General features: G+C 52.4%; 7 protein-coding genes and 1 non-coding gene across 8 annotated transcripts; 4 read left to right on the top strand and 4 right to left on the bottom strand.

Annotated features, from left to right (window-relative positions):
• Positions 1-654: 654 nt before the first annotated feature.
• On the bottom strand, positions 655-1,494 carry B0T23DRAFT_428899 (xanthine phosphoribosyltransferase 1; the record flags this gene model as incomplete). The annotated part of the gene is made up of 3 exons (XM_062840160.1): positions 655-837; positions 913-1,329; positions 1,462-1,494. The coding sequence occupies 3 exons, from the start codon at positions 1,492-1,494 to the stop codon at positions 655-657; spliced, it is 633 nt and encodes a 210-aa protein (XP_062693108.1).
• Positions 1,495-2,831: 1,337 nt separating this feature from the next.
• Positions 2,832-2,903, top strand: B0T23DRAFT_t179. Its single transcript has one exon. It is a non-coding gene; the product is annotated as a tRNA-Cys (tRNA).
• A 533-nt stretch (positions 2,904-3,436) lies between these two features.
• Positions 3,437-6,211, top strand: B0T23DRAFT_146896 (uncharacterized protein). The gene is made up of 2 exons (XM_062832458.1): positions 3,437-5,625; positions 5,741-6,211. The coding sequence occupies exons 1-2, from the start codon at positions 3,600-3,602 to the stop codon at positions 5,878-5,880; spliced, it is 2,166 nt and encodes a 721-aa protein (XP_062693109.1). The 5' UTR covers positions 3,437-3,599; the 3' UTR covers positions 5,881-6,211.
• A 210-nt stretch (positions 6,212-6,421) lies between these two features.
• On the bottom strand, positions 6,422-7,213 carry B0T23DRAFT_317500 (dolichol-phosphate mannosyltransferase subunit 3; the record flags this gene model as incomplete). The annotated part of the gene is made up of 3 exons (XM_062835004.1): positions 6,422-6,583; positions 6,713-6,781; positions 7,166-7,213. 3 exons carry the CDS (start codon positions 7,211-7,213, stop codon positions 6,422-6,424), a joined length of 279 nt encoding a protein of 92 aa, XP_062693110.1.
• Positions 7,214-8,213: 1,000 nt separating this feature from the next.
• On the bottom strand, positions 8,214-12,244 carry B0T23DRAFT_146928 (uncharacterized protein). The gene is made up of 2 exons (XM_062832459.1): positions 10,159-12,244; positions 8,214-10,106 (listed from the first exon to the last, which is right to left on the bottom strand). The coding sequence occupies exons 1-2, from the start codon at positions 11,923-11,925 to the stop codon at positions 8,313-8,315; spliced, it is 3,561 nt and encodes a 1,186-aa protein (XP_062693111.1). The 5' UTR covers positions 11,926-12,244; the 3' UTR covers positions 8,214-8,312.
• A 2,081-nt stretch (positions 12,245-14,325) lies between these two features.
• Positions 14,326-16,991, top strand: B0T23DRAFT_146946 (major facilitator superfamily domain-containing protein). Its single transcript, XM_062832460.1, has 3 exons — positions 14,326-14,828; positions 14,885-15,797; positions 15,861-16,991. Exons 1-3 carry the CDS (start codon positions 14,574-14,576, stop codon positions 16,718-16,720), a joined length of 2,028 nt encoding a protein of 675 aa, XP_062693112.1. The 5' UTR covers positions 14,326-14,573; the 3' UTR covers positions 16,721-16,991.
• Positions 16,992-18,153: 1,162 nt separating this feature from the next.
• On the top strand, positions 18,154-19,179 carry B0T23DRAFT_442302 (uncharacterized protein; the record flags this gene model as incomplete). Its single annotated transcript, XM_062840817.1, has 2 exons — positions 18,154-18,597; positions 18,677-19,179. The coding sequence occupies exons 1-2, from the start codon at positions 18,537-18,539 to the stop codon at positions 19,177-19,179; spliced, it is 564 nt and encodes a 187-aa protein (XP_062693113.1). The 5' UTR covers positions 18,154-18,536.
• A 1,019-nt stretch (positions 19,180-20,198) lies between these two features.
• B0T23DRAFT_146966 (phospho-2-dehydro-3-deoxyheptonate aldolase) lies at positions 20,199-22,119 on the bottom strand. Its single transcript, XM_062832461.1, has 3 exons — positions 21,991-22,119; positions 20,999-21,778; positions 20,199-20,941 (listed from the first exon to the last, which is right to left on the bottom strand). Exons 1-3 carry the CDS (start codon positions 22,034-22,036, stop codon positions 20,628-20,630), a joined length of 1,140 nt encoding a protein of 379 aa, XP_062693114.1. The 5' UTR covers positions 22,037-22,119; the 3' UTR covers positions 20,199-20,627.
• Positions 22,120-25,462: the final 3,343 nt, after the last annotated feature.

The raw sequence follows: 25,462 nt of genomic DNA on the forward strand, positions 1-25,462 counted from the left end.
CAAGTTGATCTATTCACCTTGCTCGTTGAACGTTGGTCTTGTTTTGTATAACTTTACTTCTTGTTTTTGGCGCGCGGTATACGCTCTCGATCTATTTGCCTTGCTTGATAGACAAGGAATCAAGGCGGGCAGCGAAGCGGGTAGCAGGCGGTGCGAGCCTTTAGCTTTGGCTCGACGACATATGTAAGCCGTAACCCGAGCTAACGATATATCCCACCGGCGAGTTAAGGAGATTATGTGGTGCCCTACTGTGGCTACCGCTAACCAGATGAAGCTTACAGCCCTTTGGCAGGGCCGGAATTACTTCCTCTTAGGTATGGGGCAAAGGGGGGGGGGGTTCCTTTGTGCCGGTAGACATTCGCCATATCGGTCAGCTATGCTCCCCCACGTTGTGACCGAGCGGGCTAAAGTTCATAGCGGACCCATCAATTCCCATCCTCGCTGCCCATCGCCGCGCTATACTCATCCGAGACGCCGTAATGATGACCGTAAAAATGTAACCTTTCCTTTGTGAATTCCAACTCCATGCTCTTCCCGTTCTATATGCGCTGCTTTTTGGTCCTCCTGTTTGTCATCGGGGTGTGGTATGTGCGTAGCTTTTCTTCTCTGGGTATCTCTTTTATGCTTCGTCTTCTCTAATCGGATGTCACCCGTCTAGTTCTGGGCATCGGCAGCCTTCTGGGCCTTGGCCTCAGCAGCATTGCGGTCGTGTTCCTCAATGTTGCCGGCCTCCCAGGGGTAGCAAATCCACTCGTCACCGACGGTGAGAGCGGCGAAGTAGCGACCCTGGGAGATGATGTCCTCGGGAAGAGTACCCTTCTTGGGCTTGTCCTTGTTCTGTTCATTGGAGGCACGTCAGAAAATTGTAATTTGCGGGACTTCTAGTGCACTGCGAAAAGGGAGCCAACTTACGTGGAGGACGAAGATGGCGAACTGGGTCTCCTCGCCTCCGCCGAGGGCCTGACGGGCAGCCTCGACATCCTTCTGGAGCTCCTTGACGGCGTACTCAAGGGTGGTGCGGGTGTCGTCGACCTCATCAACGATGAGGATGCGCTTGCCGATAAGGTTCTTCATGGAACCAAGGGCAGTCAGATCGAGCCACTGGGTGCGGGTAACCTTGGTACCGGGCTCTTCAACGACATCTTCGCCGAGAGACTCGTAGAGGGAGAGACCGATGGCCTGGATGGGGATGTTGGGAGAGCCGGGGCGCTTGAGGAAAGAGCGCAGGATACGGGCGGGAACGTAGCCACCGCCGCCAATGGCGATCATGAGCTGGGGGTTGAAGGTCTCGAGGATCTTGGGAGCGACCTCCTGGCACAAGTTGTGCACCTAATCAGACAAGGACATTGTTAGCGCCATTGACCATTGTTTGTTTACTTTGCGCCGAGGGTAACGGGACAATGCGCGCAATGGCGCACAGCGTCGGCGTGACACATTTGAGAGATCCGGGAGTAAACTAACATCGTTGTAGGTAACGTAAAGCTTCTGGACCATTTTGACGGTTCTTTTGCGTTTATCGTTTCGCAAAACGTAACTGGTATGGGTGGCGGGGGACGTGGGACGAAGGAATCCTGATAAGGACAATACGGATAAGCAAACCAAAGTCTGGAAGTCGCGAGTTGACGGGAAAAAGCAGTTGATGCTGGAAGGCAAGAATTGCTCACGGAGACGACGGGCTTTATAACACACTACGGGATCAGGAAACGTACGGGAAGTAGGTTTGCGACAGTGACGAGAGAAATTTTTAAAAATATGCGACTCGTAGGCAGAAAAAAGTTTCGAGCCTCGAAACCTGAACCCGAACCCTCCCTCTCCCACACATTACATGGACATTCACAGGCACACAACCCCACTATTACGCCCGCCGCGGAATCCCATTGCCCATGCCCGGGCGGGACCTGCAGGCGATTTCCTCCATTCAGCGCCAATTTTCACTTACATACAAGAAGAACCTTTTCCCCCGCATCGCCAAACCTAATCGCGCTTCTTTTGGTCGCTTGCTGGAATTCTTGGCAATGATGCCCTCTTCACTGAGCAAAGTGTTTTCAAAACCTTCGCGAGGCCCACTACAGTCCGTTGGCAAGGGGACCTGAGTCTGCGGTGCTCGATGCGCCGCTCGCTTGCTGCTCGTCACAGAAGCAGTGCATGCCCTGTGTTCTCACTCGCATTGACATTGCCTGACTGATGGAGGTGACGAAAGGTCCGAGTCAGTCAGCTCTGTCCATGCCTCGGTACACACCTTATTAACTAAAAGCGGAATCCGCCGATGCCCACTCGCTATCTTGGCGCTCTGGTCTTCCTGGGTCTCGTCTTCTCGGTGTCGGGAGAAAGATTCCCGACGTTAACCATGGCACACAAAACAGTCTCAGCCTGGGTAGCTCGTGTTTAGATTGATTTGGTTCAGTTGATTCTTTTTCCTTGTAGTTTTCACCGGACTTGGTTGTTGAATCGAGGCGACATCGAGGAGCGGCAACGCAGCAAGTGTGTACGCCAGAGCCGTGAGAAGAGCTGCTCAAGCCCGCATGGGTGATTGTTTACATCAAAAAGGGGTGCTCCACCAAAGTGTCCTCGAGACTCCAAAGAAAAAAAAAACAGCACATTAGGCCGATGTAAACCGCTCTTCTCTTTTAAGCAAGTTGTTTGCCAGAGGAACCTTCATAGATAGCCTGCTCTGATGGTTGATGAATCGCCGACACTCCGAGTAGGTATTTTTCGATGTTGCGTTCCGAGTTGTCTTTGTCTATCTTGACATTGAGAGGCCGGCGTTATTGTGATGCTATGCAAGGAGAGGATAGTATAGATAGTCCAATCAGCTTATAATTACAACTTCTGGACCGGTAGCTCAGAGGTAGAGCGTTCGGCTGCAGTCCGAACGGTCACGTGTTCAATTCGCGTTCGGTCCTTTAGATCTCCTTTTTTTGTCATTCTCAACCCTTCTAGTTTTTGAACATCTTGGTCACAAAGCCGTGCTTATTTTGATTCATCCAACACAACGCCACAATACAGGACCGGTAGCTCAGGGGTAGACAGTCCGAACGGTCACGCGTTCAAATCGCGTTCAGTCCTCAACTTGTTTTTTTGCTGGTATTGACACCTTTTGCTCTCGTCAAAACAGTCAACCAACACCTTGATGTTTTCAAGCCTTTACGAATCCCTTCCCAATGCGCTTTTGGTCCATCCGGGGTTTACCTGCGTCCGATTTCTTTTGGCTTTTATTATATATCTGTACGGTAGTTTTTGAATTCTCGGTATTGTACCTTGTTCCACTCTCTGCATCTTGTTCCAACCTCTCGTCTAGTGTAGAGTGTGACTTGAAAGAAGGGTGATGGTGGTCCAAAGCTTGGGCCATTCTGGGGAAGCATGTTCACAAGTCTTGGCAATCCTCAAGCTGCCCGCCCATGTGGCCCGTGTGTCTTGAACTGACATGACCGAACATTGACATTGCCAGCTCGTGAACCAAACAAAAACACACACACATCCAAGGAACGAAAGCTCGTCAAAGCCCGACTCAACACGCGATCCAACGCGCCCACGGTCCTGGAACTCTTCAGAATGATGTCGCGATCCTGAAACACCAACTTACAAGACGACAACGCGTGATGGAGGACCCAGCGCCCAAGCGGCGCAGAACGTCGCCGCGCAACTCAGTTCCAGTTCCATCCGATGAAGCTCCCACAACACAGCAGCCAAACCAGACCACTCCAGAGGACACGCCTGCTCCAGCGTCGTCCGGTGATACATCCACAAAGCGTCCATCATATGCATCTCCGACGAAAGCGAGCCTTCAGAGGCATAATCCCGAAGTATTACAACGACGAGAGAGTCTAAGCCTTGCTCTCAGATCCCAATCCGAGTCGCACGACAACAATCCGCTACGATCTCCCGCCAGACGACCAGGAATCGCCAAAAGCCCAGAGCGACCGAACCCGCGCCCTCTTCCACCGCCCGCGCCCGAAGATGATGAGGTAATCCTAAACCCTTTCCGTGGCCGAGGTTTGCACCGATCGCCCGTTCCCGGAGTTCTGCCCAAAGTAATCGTCCCCGAACCCGACCTTCCGCCGACCCCAGAACATCCCGATCCAGTTGTCAGCACTCCGCCTTCTGGTATTCACAATACCCCGTCTAAGAGACCGAGGCGCAGCAAAGCACTGGCCGAGACACTTAGGAGCTCCTCGCCTACTAAGCGCGCCCCCGTCATGTCGGCCAAGACAGCACAACTTCTTGTTCCAGGAAAGCCGTCTGAGAAATCGGCCCCAATCCCCACGACGACCGAGATCCCTGCCGAGGCTCAGGAGCCAACAACAGCTGAACTGCGCGGGCTTCAACCGCCTGATCCGGATGCGGACAAGAAACGACTGCGCGATTCGCTTCTAGCTGAGATCGCCGAGCTCGAGCGCGACCTAGCCGTCGCAAGCAAGGAAAATGAGCGCCTCCGACAAGCACACCTATCAAAGCAGAAACCATCAACACCACCGAACGCGATCGAAATCCTCGACCTCCTACGCCGACAAGCCCTCCCACCAAAGGAGCAAAAAGACCCCGACCCGTCCATCGCCGCAACATCATGGCTCTCCTCAGCCCTCCATCCCATCGCCTTTCTTCCCTTCAGCAAACCTCCTTCAACCGGCGACGATCTCCCCTCGCTCTTTTCTACCGTCGACGACGAGAAAGCCGAGAAACCACCGATATCTCACCACCCCCTTCCCATGAGCGCCGACGAAGCGCTTCCCTACCTCCAAATCTTCACGCCATTGACTTTCACCTCGGCCATCTTTCCGCTTCCCCCGTCTGAATCGGAACCATCATTAGTCTCCTCAGCAACAACAGCAGCAGCAGACCAACAGCCGCTCCTCCAACGGCACTACATAACAGCCACCACCCCATCCAAATCCTTCACCGCCCGTCTCGAGCTGACAGTCAACACCTCCAACATCTTCTCCATCACCGACCTTTCGGTACCACTAATCCACCCGCCCACCGCAGCCGCTGAGCTCGCGCCCCTGATTGAACGCATCATCGAACAGTCCAAAGAAGGTACAAACTCGTCGGCAATGCACAACAACGTCAGCGTGCTATGCTGGGCCATGGGCGAGTGGGTGCGCGTTGCCAAAGAGAGAGCGAGGGTCTGGTGCGTGTTGGAAACCGAGTTGAACTCGGGAAAGGAAGCGGTGAGGAGTATGGTGGAAGGGTGGAGGGAGAGGAGTAGGATGAGGCAAAAAAGGAGGACGAGGATGGGGGTGGGGAAGGGTAGCAGGAAGAGGAAGGCGCCACGTCGAAATCGAGATCGGGAGAGGGATGGTGGTGATGGTGGTGGTGGAAGAAAAAGGGATGAAGAGGGGGGAAGTGATGAGAATGAACAACAAGAGGAGGAAATGGAGGAGGAAGAGGAAGAAGAAGAACTAGATGGGAAGAAAGTACCCGAGCAAGAACTTGTTCCCTACATGAGCAGGACGAGTATGGATTTTGATATACCCTTACTACTTGGTTCAGGAGGCGAGCCGGGTGGCGCTGGTGGCCCAGAAAGGGCGGAAAAGTCTTCGCTGAGGGTACAGTGGAAGATTGAGTTCGACTGGACGGGGGAGGCAAGGAGCGACATCAGGCTTTTTGTGGCGTTGCCGGGGAAGTGTGAGTATTACTCTTTTGTTACTCCCCATCCGCACTTGCATCCGTATCCGTCTATAGGGCGGGAGAATATTTTCGTGGAATTATATATGAGTTGCTGACCATATACCGATAACAGGGCACAAATGCGATGAGCGCGGACAGTTGGCCAAGATCCCGGCGTTGTTTGACGAACTCGTTCAGGGCGGCGAAGAGCCGTTGAGTGCGGTTAGGACTGTTGCGGCTTTGTTGGCTGGTGAGCCACAACCGCAGAGGTGATGTGGAAAATAGGATACCCTTGTATGGTGTTGAGGGTTTGTTTGAGTAAATCAGCCAGCATGAGTAGTCGTACATGTTTTGCATACCTGCCTTGCCAAAAACAAACAAACAACCCCCCGAAAGACGGGTATTGACGGAGTATGGTATCACTAGTTGGGGGTTGCACATATAGGCTGGGGTCATTCATCCATACCATGATTGATAAGAGAAGCATGTTACTCGGGCTAAGGAATTGGAAGTACCTTGGTTTGCGAGACGTATTCGGGTCAAGGAGCATCAGACTTATATGTATCACGGCCTCTTCGAGCTTCCACGGCGTGCCTGAGGGCTGGAATACCACTTATAAGGCACATTTACCACGCGTCTCCTGCAACAGCGTTGCTTTGATCTCATTATCTTGTTTTCGACACTACCTCTTCCACATGCACCCACCCAAACATTACCCCATAACTTCCTCAATAATTTCTTCCTCTTTCTTTTGCATGATTCCGTATCTACCCATTTCACCAATCTTGCCCCCTTCCGCTGGCAACAACACCGCTTAATCAACACTGACGCCCTTGGCCCTCAAGTCCGCCTGTGCAAGCTTGATCTCCTCCATCAGCTCCTTGTAGGCCTCGGGCGTGTCGCGGAAGGTGAGCATGCCCCAGCCGAGGCGGAAGAGGATCCAGGCGCCGAAGGAGACGAGGGCCCAGAAGGGGAGCTATGTTTGTTATGGTTAGCAATCATTGCCATACATATACATGCACTGGGGTCGGTCGGTCGGTTGTTTCCTCGTGGGTGTTGGATATTTGGGGGAATGGGGTGGGGTGGAGGGCTGGATAAGACATACCACAGGCACAATCGCTGTCTGGACAAGAGCCGGGAGGGGAACCAATTCGAGGTAGAGGGAAAGGTAGAGCTATGGTTTGGAAAGGAGAGATTAGCAACTTGATTCAGTTGATTGATCGATCGGGTCGAGAAACAAGGCGGGCCGTGGGAGACGGTGTAGTCGACAATGTGGTAGAGACAGCGAGAGGATAGGAGGAGGAGGAGGAGGCGGAAGGCAAGAGAAGGAGAGGCAGAAAGGCAGCCCCAACGACACAAGACCACGCAGCACCAAAGTATAGACGAGGCCAACGTGTCGCTGCTAGCTTCTGCTAATGCTGCTGCCGCTGCCGTGGACCATGCAGGGGAAAGACGCTTTTCGCCATCATATCATCGTCGCCACTGTCGCCCTTCTCGTCGCCGTCCTTGCCCTCGTCCTCATCCCCTTCGGTCGACCTTTAACTCGGGAAAAACGTACCGAGCTCACAAGGAGTGCAATAGAAATAGTCTGCTGTGCGCGGGTCATTGTGACGAGTCTGTAGTTGGATTGATCGTATTGTTTGTTTGTTCGTCCGCAATCTCCCAGTTTCTTGTGTTTCTGGTTCCGGTTCTTGAATCGGTAGTGTACTTGTCCAAGGTAATAGATAGGTGCTGTTCGGTTCGTTGTTGGAGACGCGAGGTTGCCGATCGACCGTTGAATTGAGAAAAGGAGAGTCTACCACACGACATTTGGTTAGCTTGTCGATTCCCGTCTCGAACTCAGCAACGCACCATCCGTTCCGTGCAGCAGAAAGGGGCGATTTGACTTACAGTTGTCGACGGTTGGTGATGCTAGTCAAAGGGTCGCAATGAGGTGACGAAGAGGAATGGAAATGAGCGATGAATGGGGACACTGTGGTTGTTGCTGCAGTGGAAGCTCGAGCCTGGGTATAGTGCAATGACGGGCTGCGCGCTGACGGATGTAGTGTAGGCGCGTTAATTGAACCCCCTGTCTTGCATCGCTGACCAGCGTGGCCCTTTCAGAAAGGTGAGATATTTCTGGGTTAGGGTTACACGTATCCCCATACCTACCCCTGAATTAAGCAAAGTTGACATGACTGCTAGAGTATCGACGATACAGTGGCACTTCAGCTTTGTAATTGTTACTTGACAGTATTGTCCACTCGATCGGGGCGAGTGCCCAACCTCTCTCAAGGTCCCCCAGCATCAGAATTGCGGCGGTTACGCTCAACTGAATCAAAGCCATCATCCTCGAGGACTCGAAGTACATTCGCGCCTCAGAAACACAAAATGCAGCAATCAAACAGAGTCAACATAAGAAGCGAGCATACTGAATTAGCAATAGCCATTACAAAAACTGGTAAACTAGATATGTACATGCCTCACCGGGCTAGCCGTTATTCTCGTCCTCCCATCAATAACATTTAATAATCCATAACATGTGTTACATGCACAACCAAGTGTAACAGTAATAACACGACGGTATTCCAACAATAATGGTGCCCTTTCCCTTCCCTTGCCGTGTATACCATGATCGTATATCATATGGTCTTCACAATCCCTCAACTGCCCCTAGATGTGGAATCCTCTTCTTTCCATGCCCCATCCATGAGCGTACCCACCACTTAATCCAAATCAGAATCCTCATCACCGCCCTCCTTCCCCCTCCACGCCGCCTTCTCCGCAACCGGGACTCTTCCTCTCAACCACCTGAGCGTCGCTTCTGTCCCGCGCTCCAAAACGCTCCACCTGGGTACGCGGAACCTATTGCCACTAACGTCCAGCCTCTCCAACCCACCGCTTCCGCCCAAAAGTCCAATACGAGGGTTCAGATGTGCGATATCGTTATTGGCCGCGTCCACCACATGCATACCCTTGATCGATTCCGGATCCAGCTCGGACAAGTGATTGTTGGAGATGGTGAGGACGACAAGATTCGGAAACGCGTCGCGAAGAGCGGTGCCGGCGGGCAGAGCGGAGATGCGGTTGAAACTAACATCTAACTTTTGCAAGTTTGGGGCACGCAGGTGAGCAAGCAACGGCTCTAGGCTTGAGATGTGGTTGTGGTTAAGGTTCAGTTCCCTGAGGGCGCGGAGTTCGAGGTGATCATTGCCGCTTAGTCCTCCGAGGTATTTCTCAGCTACGAGTTCGTTGTGTGACAAGTTCAAGTGGGTCAGAGTTGCGGCGAAGAAAGAGAGCGATTCGGGAAACGCGGTAAAGAGGTTGTGGTGAAGCTGGATTTCGTAAACTTTGTGTTCGGCAGCAACCCTAGAGGAGATGACGGGGTGGAGTGAAGAGGATTGTGTGCCAGAACGGTCAAGAACTCCACCGGACTTAACGGGCCAGATCTCCTCCGTTAATGTTTGAGAGCGGGAATGAGTTGGAGAGGCCCGGGCGGAAGTAGGGGGTGTCGCGTAATGGTCCGTATCAGATCGGCTGTCGTCGATATCGTCGTTTTCATCAATAAGCTGGTCGTGTTCAAACGTGGCGGTATTCGTAACGATAGCCTCTTTCGGCTTAGAAGCGTTGTTCCCAACCGGAGCTTTCTTGGTCTTGGGCAAAGTCTCAGTGGTATTAATGGTGAGCTCCTTCACATCAGGACCTTTCAAGCCGGCATCACTGGGGCTGACAACCTCCACCTCGGAGACAGAAGACACCTCGAGGAGAGAATTCACCTTGGAGGCAGAAGTGTCCTCACGTGGCTCGAGCCGAAGAGCTAGAATACCCTTCATCTCCTCCGTACTAATTGTGCTAAACTTCTTCTCCCGCAGAGGGTTACCGCTGAGGCGCAGCATCATCAAGTTCTCCATCCGTCCCACCTCATTAGGAATAATACGGATGTCGTTACTTGAGAAATCGACAGACTTCAAATGCTTGAGTTTGGCAAAACCTTCCGGAACAGAGTTGATATTGTTCTCATCGGCGGCAATCGTATGCAGCTTGGCCCAGCTTCCAATGTCGGGCAAATCCTGAAGGCGGTTCATGGAGAGGCAGATTTGGAGCAGGGCAGGCATAGTGATGGCCTTTGTCGGGGAGCAAAGACGGACGAGCTGGTTCGACGAAACGTCCAAGATTTGTAGATACGGAAGAGAATCGACCGAATCATCAATCAGTGTACCGCTGATCTGGTTCTTGCGCGCGTTGATCTCGGTCAAGGGCATTTTCGCCAAAGTAGCAAAAGGCAAAGACGCAAAGGCGTTTTCGCTAACATTCAAAACGCGAAGGCGAGAGAGGTTGCCGAAGTTGGAAGGGAGCGAAGAGAGGTTGTTACCGTGCAAGTCCAAGATCTCAAGATTCTCCAAGTTCGCAAAGCAAGGGTCGAGTTCACCGTAGAGGAGGTTACCGCCGAGCTTCAGATCTCTGAGGGTGGTGATTTGCGACACCACCTCCAAGCAGCTATTTGCCAGCCTGTTTGAGGACTGATAAACAGTTAGTAACTGGCCAATACAGCGTGGTGATCTAAGCACGTACCAGATTCAGGGAGGTCAACAGGCGAAGTTGCCTGAAACCCATTGGAAGAGTCACCAGGATATTCCCGTGGAGATCCAAAGTTTCGAGTCCTGCAAAGATGTTGCCCTCACTGTCCTCATCATCCACCATCTCCTGTGGATCAACATCGGGGAAAATTGTATCGCTAATTATCTCAAGCTCGTTGTCCGCAGCCACAAATCTCGTCAGGTCAACACACTCGGCCCAAGCCCCGCCAGTGGCGCCGATAGCCTCAAGCTTATACATCTCCAGAACCTCAATCGGGATCTCTTTAAGACCCATCGCAGCCATGTTGAGGCGCCCGCTAGTTCTTGCAGTAGCAAAACGTGCCTGTAGGACCTTGGCCTGTGACTGGTCATTCTTGTGCTGGTTGAAAGGATCGTGATGCGAAGCAAAGCCCAAATCGTCACCAAAAGATCCAAAGCCAGATGACTTGTGTCCGACGGCAGGGGCAGACTCGGATATTGGCTGGACTGCAGCTTTCTTGGCCGCAGCCTTCGCCTTTGCGATCTGTTCGCGCAACGTGGATGAGGCTTTCCGGTAGGTTTGGGCTGGGGAGGACTCAGTCGAATCGGCAGAGGTTGCTGTGCTTCCAGATGATGCTGACACACTTCCTTCAAAAGATGTCGCCGCCGACCTTTGCGACGCCATAGATACTTTTCTAGGCGCCGTTCCCTGCGTCCCCTTTTCCAGTCCGGCCCCAGATGGCTTCTTTGAGAGGCCATAGACAGCTGTTCGCTTGGCAAGGGGGCGCGGTGCTGCGGGTTTCGTTCTCTCAGTGCTCGGTGTCTTGGGGCTTTGATTATCAATGGCAGATGACGGTAGATCCCCGTAGAGAGACATTCGAGACGCCCGTGAGGTGGCTTTCCTTGCCGCTGGCGCATTGAATGATTGGACGCCCTGTCGTGGCCTCAAAGAACCGTATGTTCCGTGGAAGCTGGAGCCATCATCCTCACTATCCAGCCGTGAGCCAGGCCTGCTCCCATGGTTGGACGAAGCACCGAGAGACTCATGTGATTGATGACTCGATCCAGGTCGAGAAAGCCTACTCGTTGGTCTTGACGAAGTTCTTCCCTTGGGTATCCCATCGCTATAGAAAGAAGCAGCGGATTTGCCCCTCACTGATGGCGAAGAGGGCAACTGAGACAAGGTCTCGATCGTCCTCTCTATCAACGTCGAGTTTGACCTGACTGCAGAAGTTGGGCTGTCATCAGAAACTATCGACTCGGTATCGTGCAAAGCATGGCTGCCTGTGGACGCCGAGAAGGGCTGGTATGCGGACTGTCGTCTGGATGCTAGCGTTTGTGGTGTCTGGCTTGTCCGAGAAGTGGCAACGGAAGATGCCACAACGGAGGCTCTCGACGATGATGGGGAAATATAGGTGCTGTGTCGATTTGTTGTCCTTGTAGTGCTCGGCGGTACTTGGGACTGTCCCTGGCGTGAAGCAGCGCGGGCACAATTGGCAGACGAAGCAACCCTCGAAGGCGCAATGAGCATGGATTGGGGCCTCCTCGACGTGGTGGTCGAAGTCAATTGGTCGCGGGAAGTGGTAGATCGAAGTCTCGGGCTTTGCAACGAGGTTCCGGCTGGGCCAGAGTCCGCGGGCAGGGACTCCTGGGATGGCGATTTCCGGAGCGAGGTCGATCGTGGGACGGGTAGCCTGGATTGACCGGGAACTGGGAGTCTCGACGGCCGAGGAAGACCACTGGGTCTGGGCTGGGAGCTGGGGGGTTGCGAGTTGTTCTCCATCTTGACGATGTTTCGCTGGGCCGAGCTCGGTGGAGTGCAACAAGTTCTCGTTGGAGGAGTTGGTTTGTCGAGTACCTACACTAGGTACGAAGGCCTAATGCATAAGGATTGGTCGAGAGCAAGTCTTTCAAGACAAGGGTCGTGCTTGTCAACGGGGAAGGTTCCTGGCGTTCCTTGGATGGTGGATGATGCGGATTCATGCAGTCGCAACCTGAACCGGCTCTCATGCAAGGGCGGATGCAGGATGTTGTGCAGAAGGTCGGGTGGAGAGCTCGGTGTCGTTGGATACCTAGTAGGTAGGCAGTGTCCAACAGACCGAGGCACTAGGTACTAAGAAGAAGCAAGAATATGATATGTAGCGATATGTAAGTCAGAATGATAGCAAAGCAAAAATAGCAAGTAAATGAAACTTGGCAAGGGGCAGGTTGATGATGCCAAATGGTGTGAGTGACGGGGGAAGGAGAAGGTCGACGTCGGAGTCTGGGAGAATAGGAGATCGCGGGATAGAGATAGACATGTAGGGTAAGGTAGGTAGGTAGTATCAGGGCTGGCACTGGAGGACTCGATATCGGGAATCCGTCGAAGACGCCTTTCTTTTTTTTCCCCTTGGCCCCTTCTTCTGCCCGCCCCGTAAATGAGATGACGAACGAAGCACACGACAGAAGCAATAAAGTCGAGAAGCCGAATGCTGGTCAACAGACACAGAAATGGACAGTGAAAGTGGACCAAACGGGAAATGACCTCAGACCAGGGCGCGCCGGCCGGCATCATGGCGATGGCTGGAGATGGTGGTGGGTGGCCAGAAAGGTTCACGGCGCTCCAATGGTCCGTCGGGTGTTTTCCTGGGATCGACCTTCAGGGGCACCTGCCACTAATGGACAGCAGCCACCAGGCGCCAACCCCAACCGGCACCTGCCCACCATCGGCTGTTCTAGCGCGATCCGCCCATACGGTTGCCGATTTCATTTCTTCGACGACAGGGGCCAGTCGGTGTCCAGACTCCGATCCTCTTCCGGACAATCCTCTCGAGACTGGATTTGTAATGGCGCTTTTCCCATATCGATATTAGGGGTAGATAGGTAGGTAGGTAGGTATTGCTTGTTCTATACCCATGGAGGTCTAGTCACTTGGCAGCATGCAGATGTGATAAACATTTACAAGCTCAGCTGAACATGCCGCGCCGTCGTGGAGCCGGATTCGACTCACTCATTTTCCAAAAGACAGAAACATCAGACCAGAAAGCAGCAACTTCATAGAGATCAAAGTGCTCAGTGCTGGAAGTTGCGGTCATGTGTTCGGACTTGAGTGTCTGGGTGGGAGAGGATACCGGTGATTTGACCTCAGCAGGTCACCAATTCTTCATCACCTAAGGGTAATAAAAAGGTATTTGTATTGATCTTCAATACCTCACTTTCAGGTCAAGGAGACATGGGGTGAGGGCAAACGTTGCCGGCCGGCAATGGAGCGCACGAGCCATTCACTGTGATGGTCCCACTGATGAGTGGGGGCCGGGGGGATTGAGTGACAGTGCCCGCCTGGGCATGGACCTGACAGGGGTTTGGTTGCAACGGCAGGACGGGAAGCCCATCAGCCTCAAGATCACTCCACACTCAACAACGACGTTCCATCACCACATCAACACCATGCCATTCTATTGACTTGGACTGTCCGCTGCGATCGGGATGTTCTATGACTACCTACCTCATCCTAATGCTTACCTCGGCTTCAATTGATTTCATGGCTTTATTCTTACGTAGGAGTGCTACGCCTTGCGCGATACCCCTCGTGTTTTCTGGAACCTGGATTACGCCGTCCGGAACCTTGCGACAATCGCCGACTTGTCAGCCAAGAGAGACCAATACACGATGTTGCGCTTATCTTCATAAGGAATAGACAGTATGGATGGTTGGAGGGCAGCTACTAACGTCCAAGCATGTCAAGTGAAGTACGTCGACGTTCTGCCCACTGTCAACCGACGCCTTCGCCGATCGGCTCAACCGTGATTGTCTCTATGAACGATGCAGAGAGCAAACAGGGTCGAGCATTATGGTTTAATTGTTTATGCCTGTCTGCAAAACCTATGCTTCCGACTATTGTCGGGTTTCAAGCCCCCCCCCCCGGAGATATCAGGGAGATCTCCCGCGCGTCCAGCTGGCTGCTTCTGCTCCCTGTCCATGGCCATGTTTTTGCTAACGGCTTCCAAGTCATTACATATTTTTATGAATTCTTGGCCACCTTGCTTTTTAGTTACATGAGGCCGATGTACGTTTTGAAACGGCACCAAGTGCGTCAGTCACTGTGTGAATTTGGGCCATCCGGATACTTATCAAACCGCTGATTTTGGCGGGCTCTTCTACCGGGCCGTTAAGGTTTTGGGCCACGAGGTGACGAGCATTGGGAGGAGACCTGGGAGTCGTCTAAAGTTTTCTCCGTGGACAAAACCTCCGTCCAGTGAAGGGAGTTCGGGGTTGCCGGCTTGGCCACCTTTCTTTTTTCTTCCCGAGCTTCTGCCCCCTGCTGTCAATTCTAATTTCGACCCGATCGTCGCGATCCCGGAACCCTCCCGCTTTTAACAGCATTTGCCTGATATCACTTCAGTTGCGCAATTGCTGTATTGTTCGTATCCGGATGCTATCAGAAAATTAACCATGACGCCCTTTACGCCGCGCGCCAAACCGGCGCCATCCTCATCGATGGACGAGGTGGAATTGGTCGACGTTCCCGTTGAAGAGCGTCCGCCTCAGGACCGAACTGCGCGCAACGCCAATCGCATGAGCGTTCTCTCACAGGCTTCGACAACTTTGCTCAGATGGGTACCCCGCGTCAACTTCTGGGTGGCTCTTATCTGCGTTACGGTTGCGGCTTTCCTGATGATCCTCGATACCTCCATTCTCTCCACCGCCGTAAGTCTCTCTGCGCTTCCTACATACCTAGACTCAAAGCGCTAACGCTGCCAAAGATTCCGACTATCTCAACCGAATTCAAGAGCATAGAGAATGTAGCTTGGTATGCGACTGCCTTTCAGCTCGCCAATGCCTGCGTCTTGCCTTTGACCAGCAAGATCTACACCCGTTTCAGTACCAAATGGACCTTCAACTTCTTCCTTCTCATCTTCATGGTTGGATCCTACATCTGCAGGGCAGCTCAAACTTCGGGCATGCTGATTGCAGGCCGAGCGGTCATGGGTCTTGGAGCGGGCGGCATCTGGAACGGCGGTCTCACAATCATCACCGCCATCACCAGCCCTAGGCGCCGTGCGTCCGTCATTGGTTGCGTCATTGCCTTTGCTCAGATGGGTGTTGGAGCCGGACCGCTCTTTGGAGGACTGTTGACACAACACACCAAGGATGGATGGCGCGCTTGCTTCAAGATCAACCTCAGAGTCGGTATGGTCTTATTCTTCCCGGTCATGTTCATGCAGGTTCCGGAGCAGATTGAGAAGCCTCATCCGTGGAGGGTTCTCAGGAGGTTGCACCGCGAATTCGACCTCCTCGGCTTTGCACTTCTGGCTCCCGCCGTTTTCCTGTTCGTCTGGGTTCTCACCACCGCCCAGCTTAGCGGGCCTTTCTCCTGGAGTAGTGGCGCAATCCTCGGATCGCTGTGCGGTTCTGTTCTGCTCTTCGGCGTTTGGGGATATTGGAACTACAGGAAGGGCGACAATGCTCTGCTGCCAGTCACCACCATGACAAAGCGCGTCGTTTGGGCCAGCGCCTTGACACAGTGGTTCATCATGACAACGGTGTACTGCATGTCCTTTTTTCTCCCGATCTTCTTCCAGTCGGTTCAGGGAAAGACGCCCACCATCAGCGGTCTCGAACTGTTGCCCGGCTTTGGCGCTCAGCTGTTCTTTGGCATCGCGGGAGGTTTCTTGGGTAAGTCATACTTTCTGATCTCCCTAATTCGCTAACAATGCTAACAAGTTGATCACTTTCCAGTCGAGAGAACCGGTTACATAATCCCCTACGCCGTCACCGCCGGCATTCTCTGCTCCGTCAGCTGCGGTCTTATGTCCACGATCGACAGCGGCACCCACTTCGGCATTATCGCCGTTTACCAACTTATCAACGGTGCCGGCCGCGGCTTCGGCACGCAAATGCCCACCATCGCCGTCCAGACAGCCAACATGCACCCAATCGACACCACCATCGCCATCACCCTGCTTATGTTCACCCAAATGCTCGGCACCGCCCTCGTCCTTGCCTTCGCCAACAACATCTTCGCGCACTCCATCACCATGGCCCTGGAGCGCCGCATGTCCCGCGAGGAAGTTGAGGCGCTGATCAACAACGGCACTATTGGCCTGAGTCCCAAGCCGGAGGACCGCGAAAAGCTGGTGAAGATGGGAGACCTATTGAAGCACGTCATGCGCGCTTATCTGGAGGGCGTCCACAACGTGTTTTACCTGGCGGCGGGCTTCGGCGTGCTCGCGGTGTTGACTGCCTTCTTCCTGGGTTGGACGGATATTAGAAAGACGAGCATGAAGAAGAATTGGTTTGGAATGTCGTCGGATAAGGAGACGAACAAGCTTCGTAAGGGTATGCCTGGTACGCCTGCGAGGGCAAATACCAGTACCAGCTTTAACGACAACATCCCCATTGGCAACGCCAGTACAAGTCCGATGCCCAGTCCTCCTGCCACTGCGTCTACAAAGGCAGAACGGAGAGCGAGCCGAACGAGTGCCACGGCTGACTTTGCCGAGTCCAACGTCAGTCCCACGGCCAGTCCTCTTGCCAATGGGACTACAAAGGCTGAGCGAAGGTTGAGTCGGATGAGTGCTACTGCTGGTCTGGCTTAGGGATCGACATCGAGATCATTCAGCGCCTTGTCAGAGTGGTTTCGCCCCTTGCTGGTGGCGGACATGGTTCTGAAAACAGAGGGAGTGAACCAGAGTGCGAATGACAAGAAGGTTTGGAGGCCAGGGGAGTTTTGTAGGGGTCCTCGCAAGATCGATGGAGAGTTCACGGCATTATCAGGGCGTTTGGAGCGGCAAAATTTCTTTTGTTTGACTGGCTTTGAAGGCGGACACGATACCCAGGGTTTGCGGATGGCTTATCGCATCTCGTCTTCTATGACAGACGAGACCTGTGCTTAGCGGGCGTCAATCAATTGGTCAAGTTGAACCAGTCTGATACCGCTCGTTATAGTTACGGATGGTTATTGCAAGATTGTAATAGGGATTATAATTTATAATGGTTCGAAAACACGTCGGCTAGAGTCCCTTTGGAATATTCCTATGCAGGAAATGTGTAGATATCAAGTTCAAAGGTGCAATAAGGACGCTTGGATGTGTAGTTAGAGTATACCCCAGGTATAAAGTTAAAGGTCTCATCAATATTGTCAGGGACGAGCGCATGCATTATGTGTAGATTTAATATTTAAGCTGGTGGTTCTATGATATGTGATGTCCTGTTTCGTGAAGTGGTCCAATTCTTGTTTTGATACTTTTGTAGTCACAAGCTGAGTACGGTGTCACCGCGCACGAGAAATTGAAGGCAATCGCAACTGGGACAGAGACGACTGACTGAGTGAGCTAATGACGGGAGGATGTGCGAAACATGCCACGGTTAGTTAGACGCTCATGCGAGGACATCCAGTAGTAGTGGCATAAGAGGACGGCGTGCGGCAAATGCACGTGTCGGATGGGAAATTTTTGACGATGATTTCGCAGTGATTTTAGCATAGCGTGGGATGCAATTTCACTTTGTCGCAACATGGAGCCAGCGCTGCAAGACACGAAGTACGTAGTCAAACTAGAATTCAACCAAGTGACAGCTTCAGAAACATCATCCGCCAACGAAGATTATACCAAGACTTTTCTTCCCAATGTCCCAACCCTTAAAAGCTGGGAAACAAAGTGAAAAAAAAAAAAAAAAAATTGGTAGCGTCTCTTTGAGTAGCGTGTCATCCTTAGTGCAGGGGCCATGCTAATCTTCTCTGTATCGTTTCAAATTGACCAAATTGCCCCGAAGGGCGAGGAAAAAAAGTAGAAAAGAAAAGTCTAAGAAGGGGGATGGGGTAGAGGGCTTCTTATACCCTTGGGAGACGGGTGTGAGTGGTCTGTGCATGAGTGCAATTTTTGGTGGGGCTGGGTGGCTTTTGAGTGGAGCTGAGGCTGTAACGGCTGCTGATGATCAGGCACCTGCCACTGGTACTACGTAGTGTGGCGCCAGGGCGCATCAAGGCGGGCGGCAGGCAAACTGAAGGAAATGGCTTGGCATTTGCGATCGACTCAACCGGACCACTGATTACCTCGACCCTTGCGGCCCTGCCACCCCCGCCGGCCGCTTCCCGCGACGTGATCGACGGAGCTCTCTTACCCATTGTTTGCGCCGAACCACCAACGATCCGACAGGTCGCCCAGACAACTTCCGTCCGATATACCAGTCTCCGAGTTCGCCGTCCCCAAGGGCCCGGTCAATCAGCCCTCCGACCGGCCTGCGCGCGGCCGCCGAGATCGAGTCGCTGCGACCAAGCAGTTTCAACCGAAGCTCTTCCATCTTCCACGTTCACAACCTCCATTCAATGAAACCAATGCGCCGATAACGCTTTGTGATCCTCATTACTGTATTCAGCCTTATTAATATCTACCGTCACACAATCAACCAACATCAATGGCGCGAATACACATCTTGACCATCCTCGTCCTCTCCCTTCTCTCCCTCGTCAGCGCCTGTACGTTTTCCTCTTGCCTTGCCGTGTCTTCCCATCTCCATGGAACCTACTTTACTAACACCTATCTTCCTCATCACAGCCGCCCCAACATTTTGCAAATGCACCTGCTTCTCCAACAGCACCATAATCCGTCTCGGCCCTCAACCCGACGACCCAGCCAACAACAATCCTCAACAACCACCACCACCACCACCACCACCACCACCACCGTCCAAACCCACCGCGACCATCACCGCTACCGCATTACCCCCAAACAGCCCACGCTCCCCGAACGATCAATCGCAGTTCCTCCATCTTGGTGGATCCAAACGCGCAGCCTCGTCTTCCTGCACCCAATGCAACCGCGCATTCTGCCTGCAATACAACCTGCCGATCTGCAAAGACGCCGAAGAGAAGGACGTGACGACGACCTGTTTTCAGCGAGATAGCAGGAAAGACGAGATCATTGTCTGGGGGTTCATTTTGAGCACGGCGGGGCTGTTGGGGTGGGCGGGGGTGAGGAGGGTTTTGGAGAAGGGACGGGTTTCTGGCTTTGGAGGAGGGGGAGGAGGTGCTGGGGGAGGCCGGGGAGGTCGGGATTGATGGGTGGTCTTGGGGGGACTGGTGGTATCGGAGGCAGTAGGGCTGGTGGGAATGCTGGTGCTGGCGCTGGTGGCTTGGGGGGATTGGAGGGGGTTATTCAGGAGGGCTTTTAGCGGGGGAGCAGGAGGGCAAGGGCGAGGAGGAGGAGGAGGAGGAGGAGGAGAAGGAGGTACAGGACAGGGGGCATATAGTCTCCTTGGAGGGGGAGGGCGCTGAACTCGGTCAAATTGTAGGATGGGGAGATAATGAAATGTTATGTCTGTTTGTGGTTTGTGTGGGGCGTTATGGGTTAGGAATTGGGGTTTTACCATGTGCTTGAACGTGCGCGTGAGCTGGTTGGTGAAGCAAGTGATCGGGGTGCAAATATGCTGAGGACTGATATAACATCCTCATGACTTTGGATCTATCGGAGATCTGTCTGAGCCTGCTGAGGTGTGCCGGCTGAGGTGTGCTGCTTAGTTATACCTCTTCTCAGGATCTAAGCTGAAAGGGCATGCATGGACTAGCTCAGAAGCTTGAAGTCGAGAACGATGTGGCCTAGCTGAACTTACTGCTCTCTGAGAGTGAGGATGATCTGGATGTTAAGCTTCTGATTGGGTTATATAGCGAGATCACGTATATACCGGCAGGTATTAATGGCTGGATTTGAGTAAGTAAAGGTAGCTTTTTAAAAGGACGTTCACTGAGAGCAAAAGACACCTAGATGATCGTACGCTTATCTCACATGATCCTTCTGTTTTGGTCAAGAGCTGCTGAATGAACCGTATGATCTTGATCCCCACCTTTAACGTGCAGTATACCAAGCTGTTTGGATTGGTTGTTTAGTACATGAAGGTCTTGAAGCGATCCTCTGGCATCCAAGTGTAGTTGGGCCAGAGTCATTGCAACGTCTGCCGAATACGTGGATTACAGCACGCGTCAAAGCCCGACATAGTAGGATGGACATCGATGGCCTTCTCATATGAAGACAACTAAGGGAACGTCAGACTACGGTTGAGTAAAAATTTACTGACCAAAGCCTTCCATATTAGTATAGAACAACGCACTGTTATCGCGATAGAGTCTCGCAATCTCTCATTAACAGTCACCTGAGCTGGCTCCGTTCTGCGAAACGAAGAGAGAATAGAGGTTCAGACATCCATATGGGTATCAATATGTATGCTTCTCCAATGTCTTAGTAGGCATTGATGCTATTCCTACTGCTCGCCACTGACTCCATAGTCGTGTCTGTTTTTGGTTCCCCGCCATATGTGAAACTACAAGCAAGAACTTTTAATGACCCGTTTTCCTTTTGAATGCCTTCAGAACTGTTCGCACGGATGGGGCAGCTCCTCGATATCATCAGGCTGCATCACATGCGGTATCCACTGCACAGTCTCTTGGTACAGCTCTCCCTGCATTACTGCCTCTCTAACCCCAGTTTCATTACTCTCTTCGGAAGAAAACCTCTAGTCCTCCTCAAGAGGGTTGGGCTTGGGGGTAGCCACACCGCTGGCGAGGCCACCGTTCACCTCACGACGCTCGCGAACCGCCTCAGCGAGCTCCTCGAGGGTCGAGACAGTGGACTCCCAGTCAATGCAGGCATCGGTGATGCTGACGCCCTTCTTGAGCGCCGAGGGACCCTCAGCGGGAACCTTCTGGTTGCCCTCGTTGATGTTGGACTCGATCATGACACCAATGATGGCCTTCTCGCCCTCGCGGATCTGGTCGGCAACGACCTTGGCAACCTTGGGCTGGTTGCGGTGGTCCTTGTTGGAGTTGCCTGGTCTTTGTCAGTCACTGTTGGAATGTGCAAGTGTCAAGGTTGTGGGAGACTTACCGTGAGAGCAGTCGACCATGATAGCGAGCTTCTGGCCCTTCTTGATGAGAGTCTCTTTCGCAGCCTGAACATTCTCTTTGTCGTAGTTGGGGCCCTTGGTGCCACCGCGAAGGATAACGAAACCGTGCTCGTTGCCCTTGGTGCGGGTGATAGCGGCCAAGCCCTGCTTGGTAACGCCCATGAAGTGGTGTTTAGCCGCGGCAGCGCCAATGGCATCAATGGCAACACCGAGGTTTCCGTCGGTTCCGTTCTTGAAACCGACAGGGAAAGAGAGACCAGAGGCAAGCTCGCGGTGAAGCTGGCTTTCGGTAGTACGGGCGCCGATAGCGCCGACAGAGATGAAGTCGGCAAGGAACTGAGGGGAGATGGTGTCCAACATCTCCGAAGCAATAGGCATACCGGCAGAGGTCAAATCGCAGAAAAGCTGTCTGGAGATACGAAGACCCTTGTTGATCTTGAAAGAAGAGTCGATATCGGGATCGTTGATGAGACCCTTCCAGCCGACGGTCGTGCGAGGCTTCTCGAGGTAGGCTCTCATCACAATAACGAGGTCGTCCTTGAGCTTCTCGGAAAGAGCCTTGAGCCTGCTGCAGTACTCGAGAGCTGTGGCAGGATCGTGAAGGGAGCAGGGGCCAACAACGACAAGGAGACGGTCATCCTTGCCCATGATGACACCTACGGCCTCCTTCCTACCCTTAACAACAGTCTCGAGAGCGGCATCCGTCATGGGAATCTCGGAAATGAGAAGAGCAGGAGGGATGAGGGGATCCTGTCCCTCGACTGGAAAACAAAGATAGTGTTAGTCACAGTGCTTGGAATTTGTAGCAAATAGTGAAATTTCTAGTTAGTGCGAGTAGTCAAAGCACGCAAGAACTTGGGCATTTGCTCAGTTTAGAACACCGCAGGTATATGTAGTCCCGACTGTGTCGATGTCATGATGCCCACCGAGCTTGTGATAATCCGCGCGGGTGCTTGGGAGATGATGCTCATACCTCTTGTGTCATCAGCCCGAAGGGCCACCATATCAGGGCCGACCATGGTTGAGGTTGAAGTGAGTTAAACCGTGATTGTGTAGAAGGAGAAGTCGAGAGGTGAGGCTGTCAAGAAAACTGAGTTCAAGAATGACTCTGGTCGACGGAGGTGATTTGACTTTTGCTTGGCAAGGTCGAGAGGAAAGAATCTCGGCAGAGGAAGGAGCTTAAAGTCCAGGTGAGGGCGAATTAAAGGCAGGCAAGACCCTGTTGGCAAACGTATGATTGGACACTGTGATTGGCCTGGGAAGAGGCGACAAGGAAGGCGTTAGTGGGAATGGGGTGGAAGGGGAGTCAATAACAAAGAAATTCTGCAGCCACCGAAGCCAAGGTGAGCGGATGGAAGGCACAATAAGTAGCAAGGTAGTGTAGCTCCTAACGAAAAGGGTTTGCGGATGAGGCCAGGCCTAAGGCAATTCACTGGACAGTCTATAGACTTTCTTTGGGATGAAAAGAAAGATGGCAGAAAACACCGCCTCCGTCCGGCTACTTATAAGACGAAAAGATATTGCCAAACAAGGTACAGCTCCAAATATTCTCGTAGTGACTCACAAACTCCTGTACGAGGGTCTCAAGCACCCAGGGGGCCTCTCATCCAAATTGAAAATCGAACAAGGTGACTGAGGGCTTCGAACGGAGACGGGATGTGGACAGCGGGAAGCAAGCGCGCAGGCAGGCACAAAGTCCGGGGTGTATCTTTCCGTAAACTTTTGAGAAGATCTGTGCGGGGCAGGGACACATGCCCGTGGAAACTGACACACACACTCAGTCAGCGGGACCGAAAATTTGTGTGAAGAGTGGAATTGGATAATGCCGCCTGCCATTGACATTCACGCTTAGTTTGGAAGCCAGGCAGTGCCCTGTATTTTCGAATAGAGCCCACGGATGAATTCGATCGACAACATGATGTTCTTCTCCAAACATGGCGTTGAAACTCCCGGCTAGCAAGTGGTGCTTGTGGGCGTGGTAATTCGGGGTTCTTTCATTCGTCTCGGGCGCTTGGCCTCACCACGACTCGGCTGCCCCATCCGCTTCCGTCTGCTAGTGTCCGATAAACGGACCAATGGACCAGGGCTCCCGGGAAGAAGCTGTTGATGCTATCCAGGGTTCGAGGCCGCTCCAATGCAACATGAACCACTGCATCTTGACATGCCAGTGAGGACATCACGTAACGGCCCGCAGCAGCGACACCCGTAGCCGCGAGTTGACGGACGCCGGTAACCTCGGTCATTTCGATGTTTGATTTATTTACGCACGTATTCTTCGGATTGGCGCCGACGAGTATGAAAGAAGTTTGGTACTGGCTTTTCCACTGAACGGGGTGTACGTGGAAGCCCAGGCGACCTACCGCCTCTTCCTTCTAACATACGTTGTCATTGTATATATACCTCTATCGTCTTCGATACATTCAATGGCAACTTTGACCCGCCTACAGTCTACCTTGGTGAGTGACTTGGAGACAATATAAGACTCGCTCTGCACCTTCCCGCGTCTCTTCCAAAGTCTCTTCACCGCGTTAGAGACATCAGCAAAAAGACGTTTGCTCCTTCATCCCATCTTCCCAACTAACAGCACCAGTGAAGAGAACTCGATATCAACAATGTCTTCCAAGAATGAGTGGATTCTACTCGTTGACACGTTCTTTGAGGAGTGACGTGTTGGGATGGATCCTGTCCGGGGGCATGTGAATCGGCGGACTCCGAAAGCCGGAGCGGTTACCGAGGATGCCAAGGAAGCAGAGCACCGAAGTTTCACCCTTCTTGGCCATCAAGGTACACTTGGCAACCTCGCGTAGGAGGTATAGATGTCAAATTCTGACTTTCGTTCTATACAGCGTTGGGATTTGACTTTTCTTTCTTTCTCTTTTTTTTTTTTTTTATCTTTTTCTTGTCATGAGACTGAAGTTATTATACAACTCAGTAATGGGCCATCTCTTGCACGGTGAAAGACCAGAGGCTTCTTTTTCCTGAATCAGACAACATGGCTTGGTTGTCGTTGAAGCTAAGAAGAACCTATATGGGTAGTAACCTGTCCACATGGACATACTGGCCGAAAATGTTGTTTCAGTACATATGAAAGTGTTCCCAGTACCTGTATGGTTTGTGGAGAGGTTACAGCCTCAAAGTGAGGGAAGAGACTTCAACTGGAAAGTCTAGTGTTTACCTCTAGGTTCAAAGTTGCAACTCCATAACCTTGGCCCGATCTGGGTACACACAATACCTCTAGCAAACCGTCGGTCTGTGGTTGACGGTCTGGCAGATCTTGCGGAGCATGGCATACCGTTCGATCTATCGATTTCGCTTGACTAATAAGAATTCGTCCATAGGTTGCCTTATAAGGCTGAGCACCACCTAGCCTGGCCTGATGCTCATCTGGACTGGAGGGGTATTGGGACGTACTGCAGCTTGAGGTGCTGTAGCGAGCTCGCGATTTCTGGCATCGGTGAACTGCGAGATACTCTCTTGTACCGGATTTCAAAGTTGAAGGGTTCAAGTATCTGTATCTCGCTATGAAGTGATCAGGGACCGTTCAAACCCAAACCATGCTGGAACCTGACGTAACTGTTGCTGATCTTGCAGCATCCACATCAAGGACAGACGATCGCCTTCTAAAGTAGACGGAACGGACGAGTAGTAGAGTGAAGAGCTTGTGTGGTAATAGTATGTCTAAGGGTACCTGGTTTCATGGAAATTAGAACATCAAGGTCCACGCTTGTGATGTCCTCGGTCTGGAGCCGGAGGCCAAGTCTGGACGAAATGGCCGATGAAATACCTATCCAAACCGGGAACAACTGAACATTGACCTGAGGGTCTGTACCATGTCAACTTTTTAATCAAACCCAAAACTGAAGAGTCATTTGCGATGCGTCTCGACCGGGTCTGTTTGGTGACATAGGGCTGAAGCTCTTCAGGTCGCTGCTCTAGAGATATTGCTCGCAAAAAAAAAAAAAAAAAAAAAAAAAAAAAAAAACCACCCAACATCTTCGCCACGACGACGACGACGACGACGACGACGACGGACTGAAGACTTAAAAGGACCACTGGGGCCAGTTACAGGGGCTGCACGGCGCGCATGTGCCGTGATCTTGTTCTTCTCAACAAAGGCGAGGAGCTGAAAGGGTCTTCCCCACATTCGCAGTAAAAGACGCTAGGTCCGTCGTCCAGGACAAAATAACATGGACTGCAGCCGGACCAGATCAGATCACCAGAACCATGCCATCGCTGTAAAGACCAAGACGGTATTATTTCCTCTTACTACCTTCTTCTCATTCGTTACTTTGGTCATTCATAGTCCCCAGTGGGTGTTTACAGCCCTACGAACTAGTGACCATCTTGTCAATTTGCCGTTGACGTTGTGCTCTGGAGTCCCCGTTTATTTGTCCTGGACTAGGGTGGAAACTCTTCAGAATGGCGGCGGGCTTGTTCACATGGTA

Source organism: Neurospora hispaniola (assembly GCF_033458365.1).
Source record: "Neurospora hispaniola strain FGSC 10403 chromosome Unknown B0T23scaffold_4, whole genome shotgun sequence".
In the NCBI taxonomy this organism is placed as follows: domain Eukaryota; kingdom Fungi; phylum Ascomycota; class Sordariomycetes; order Sordariales; family Sordariaceae; genus Neurospora; species Neurospora hispaniola.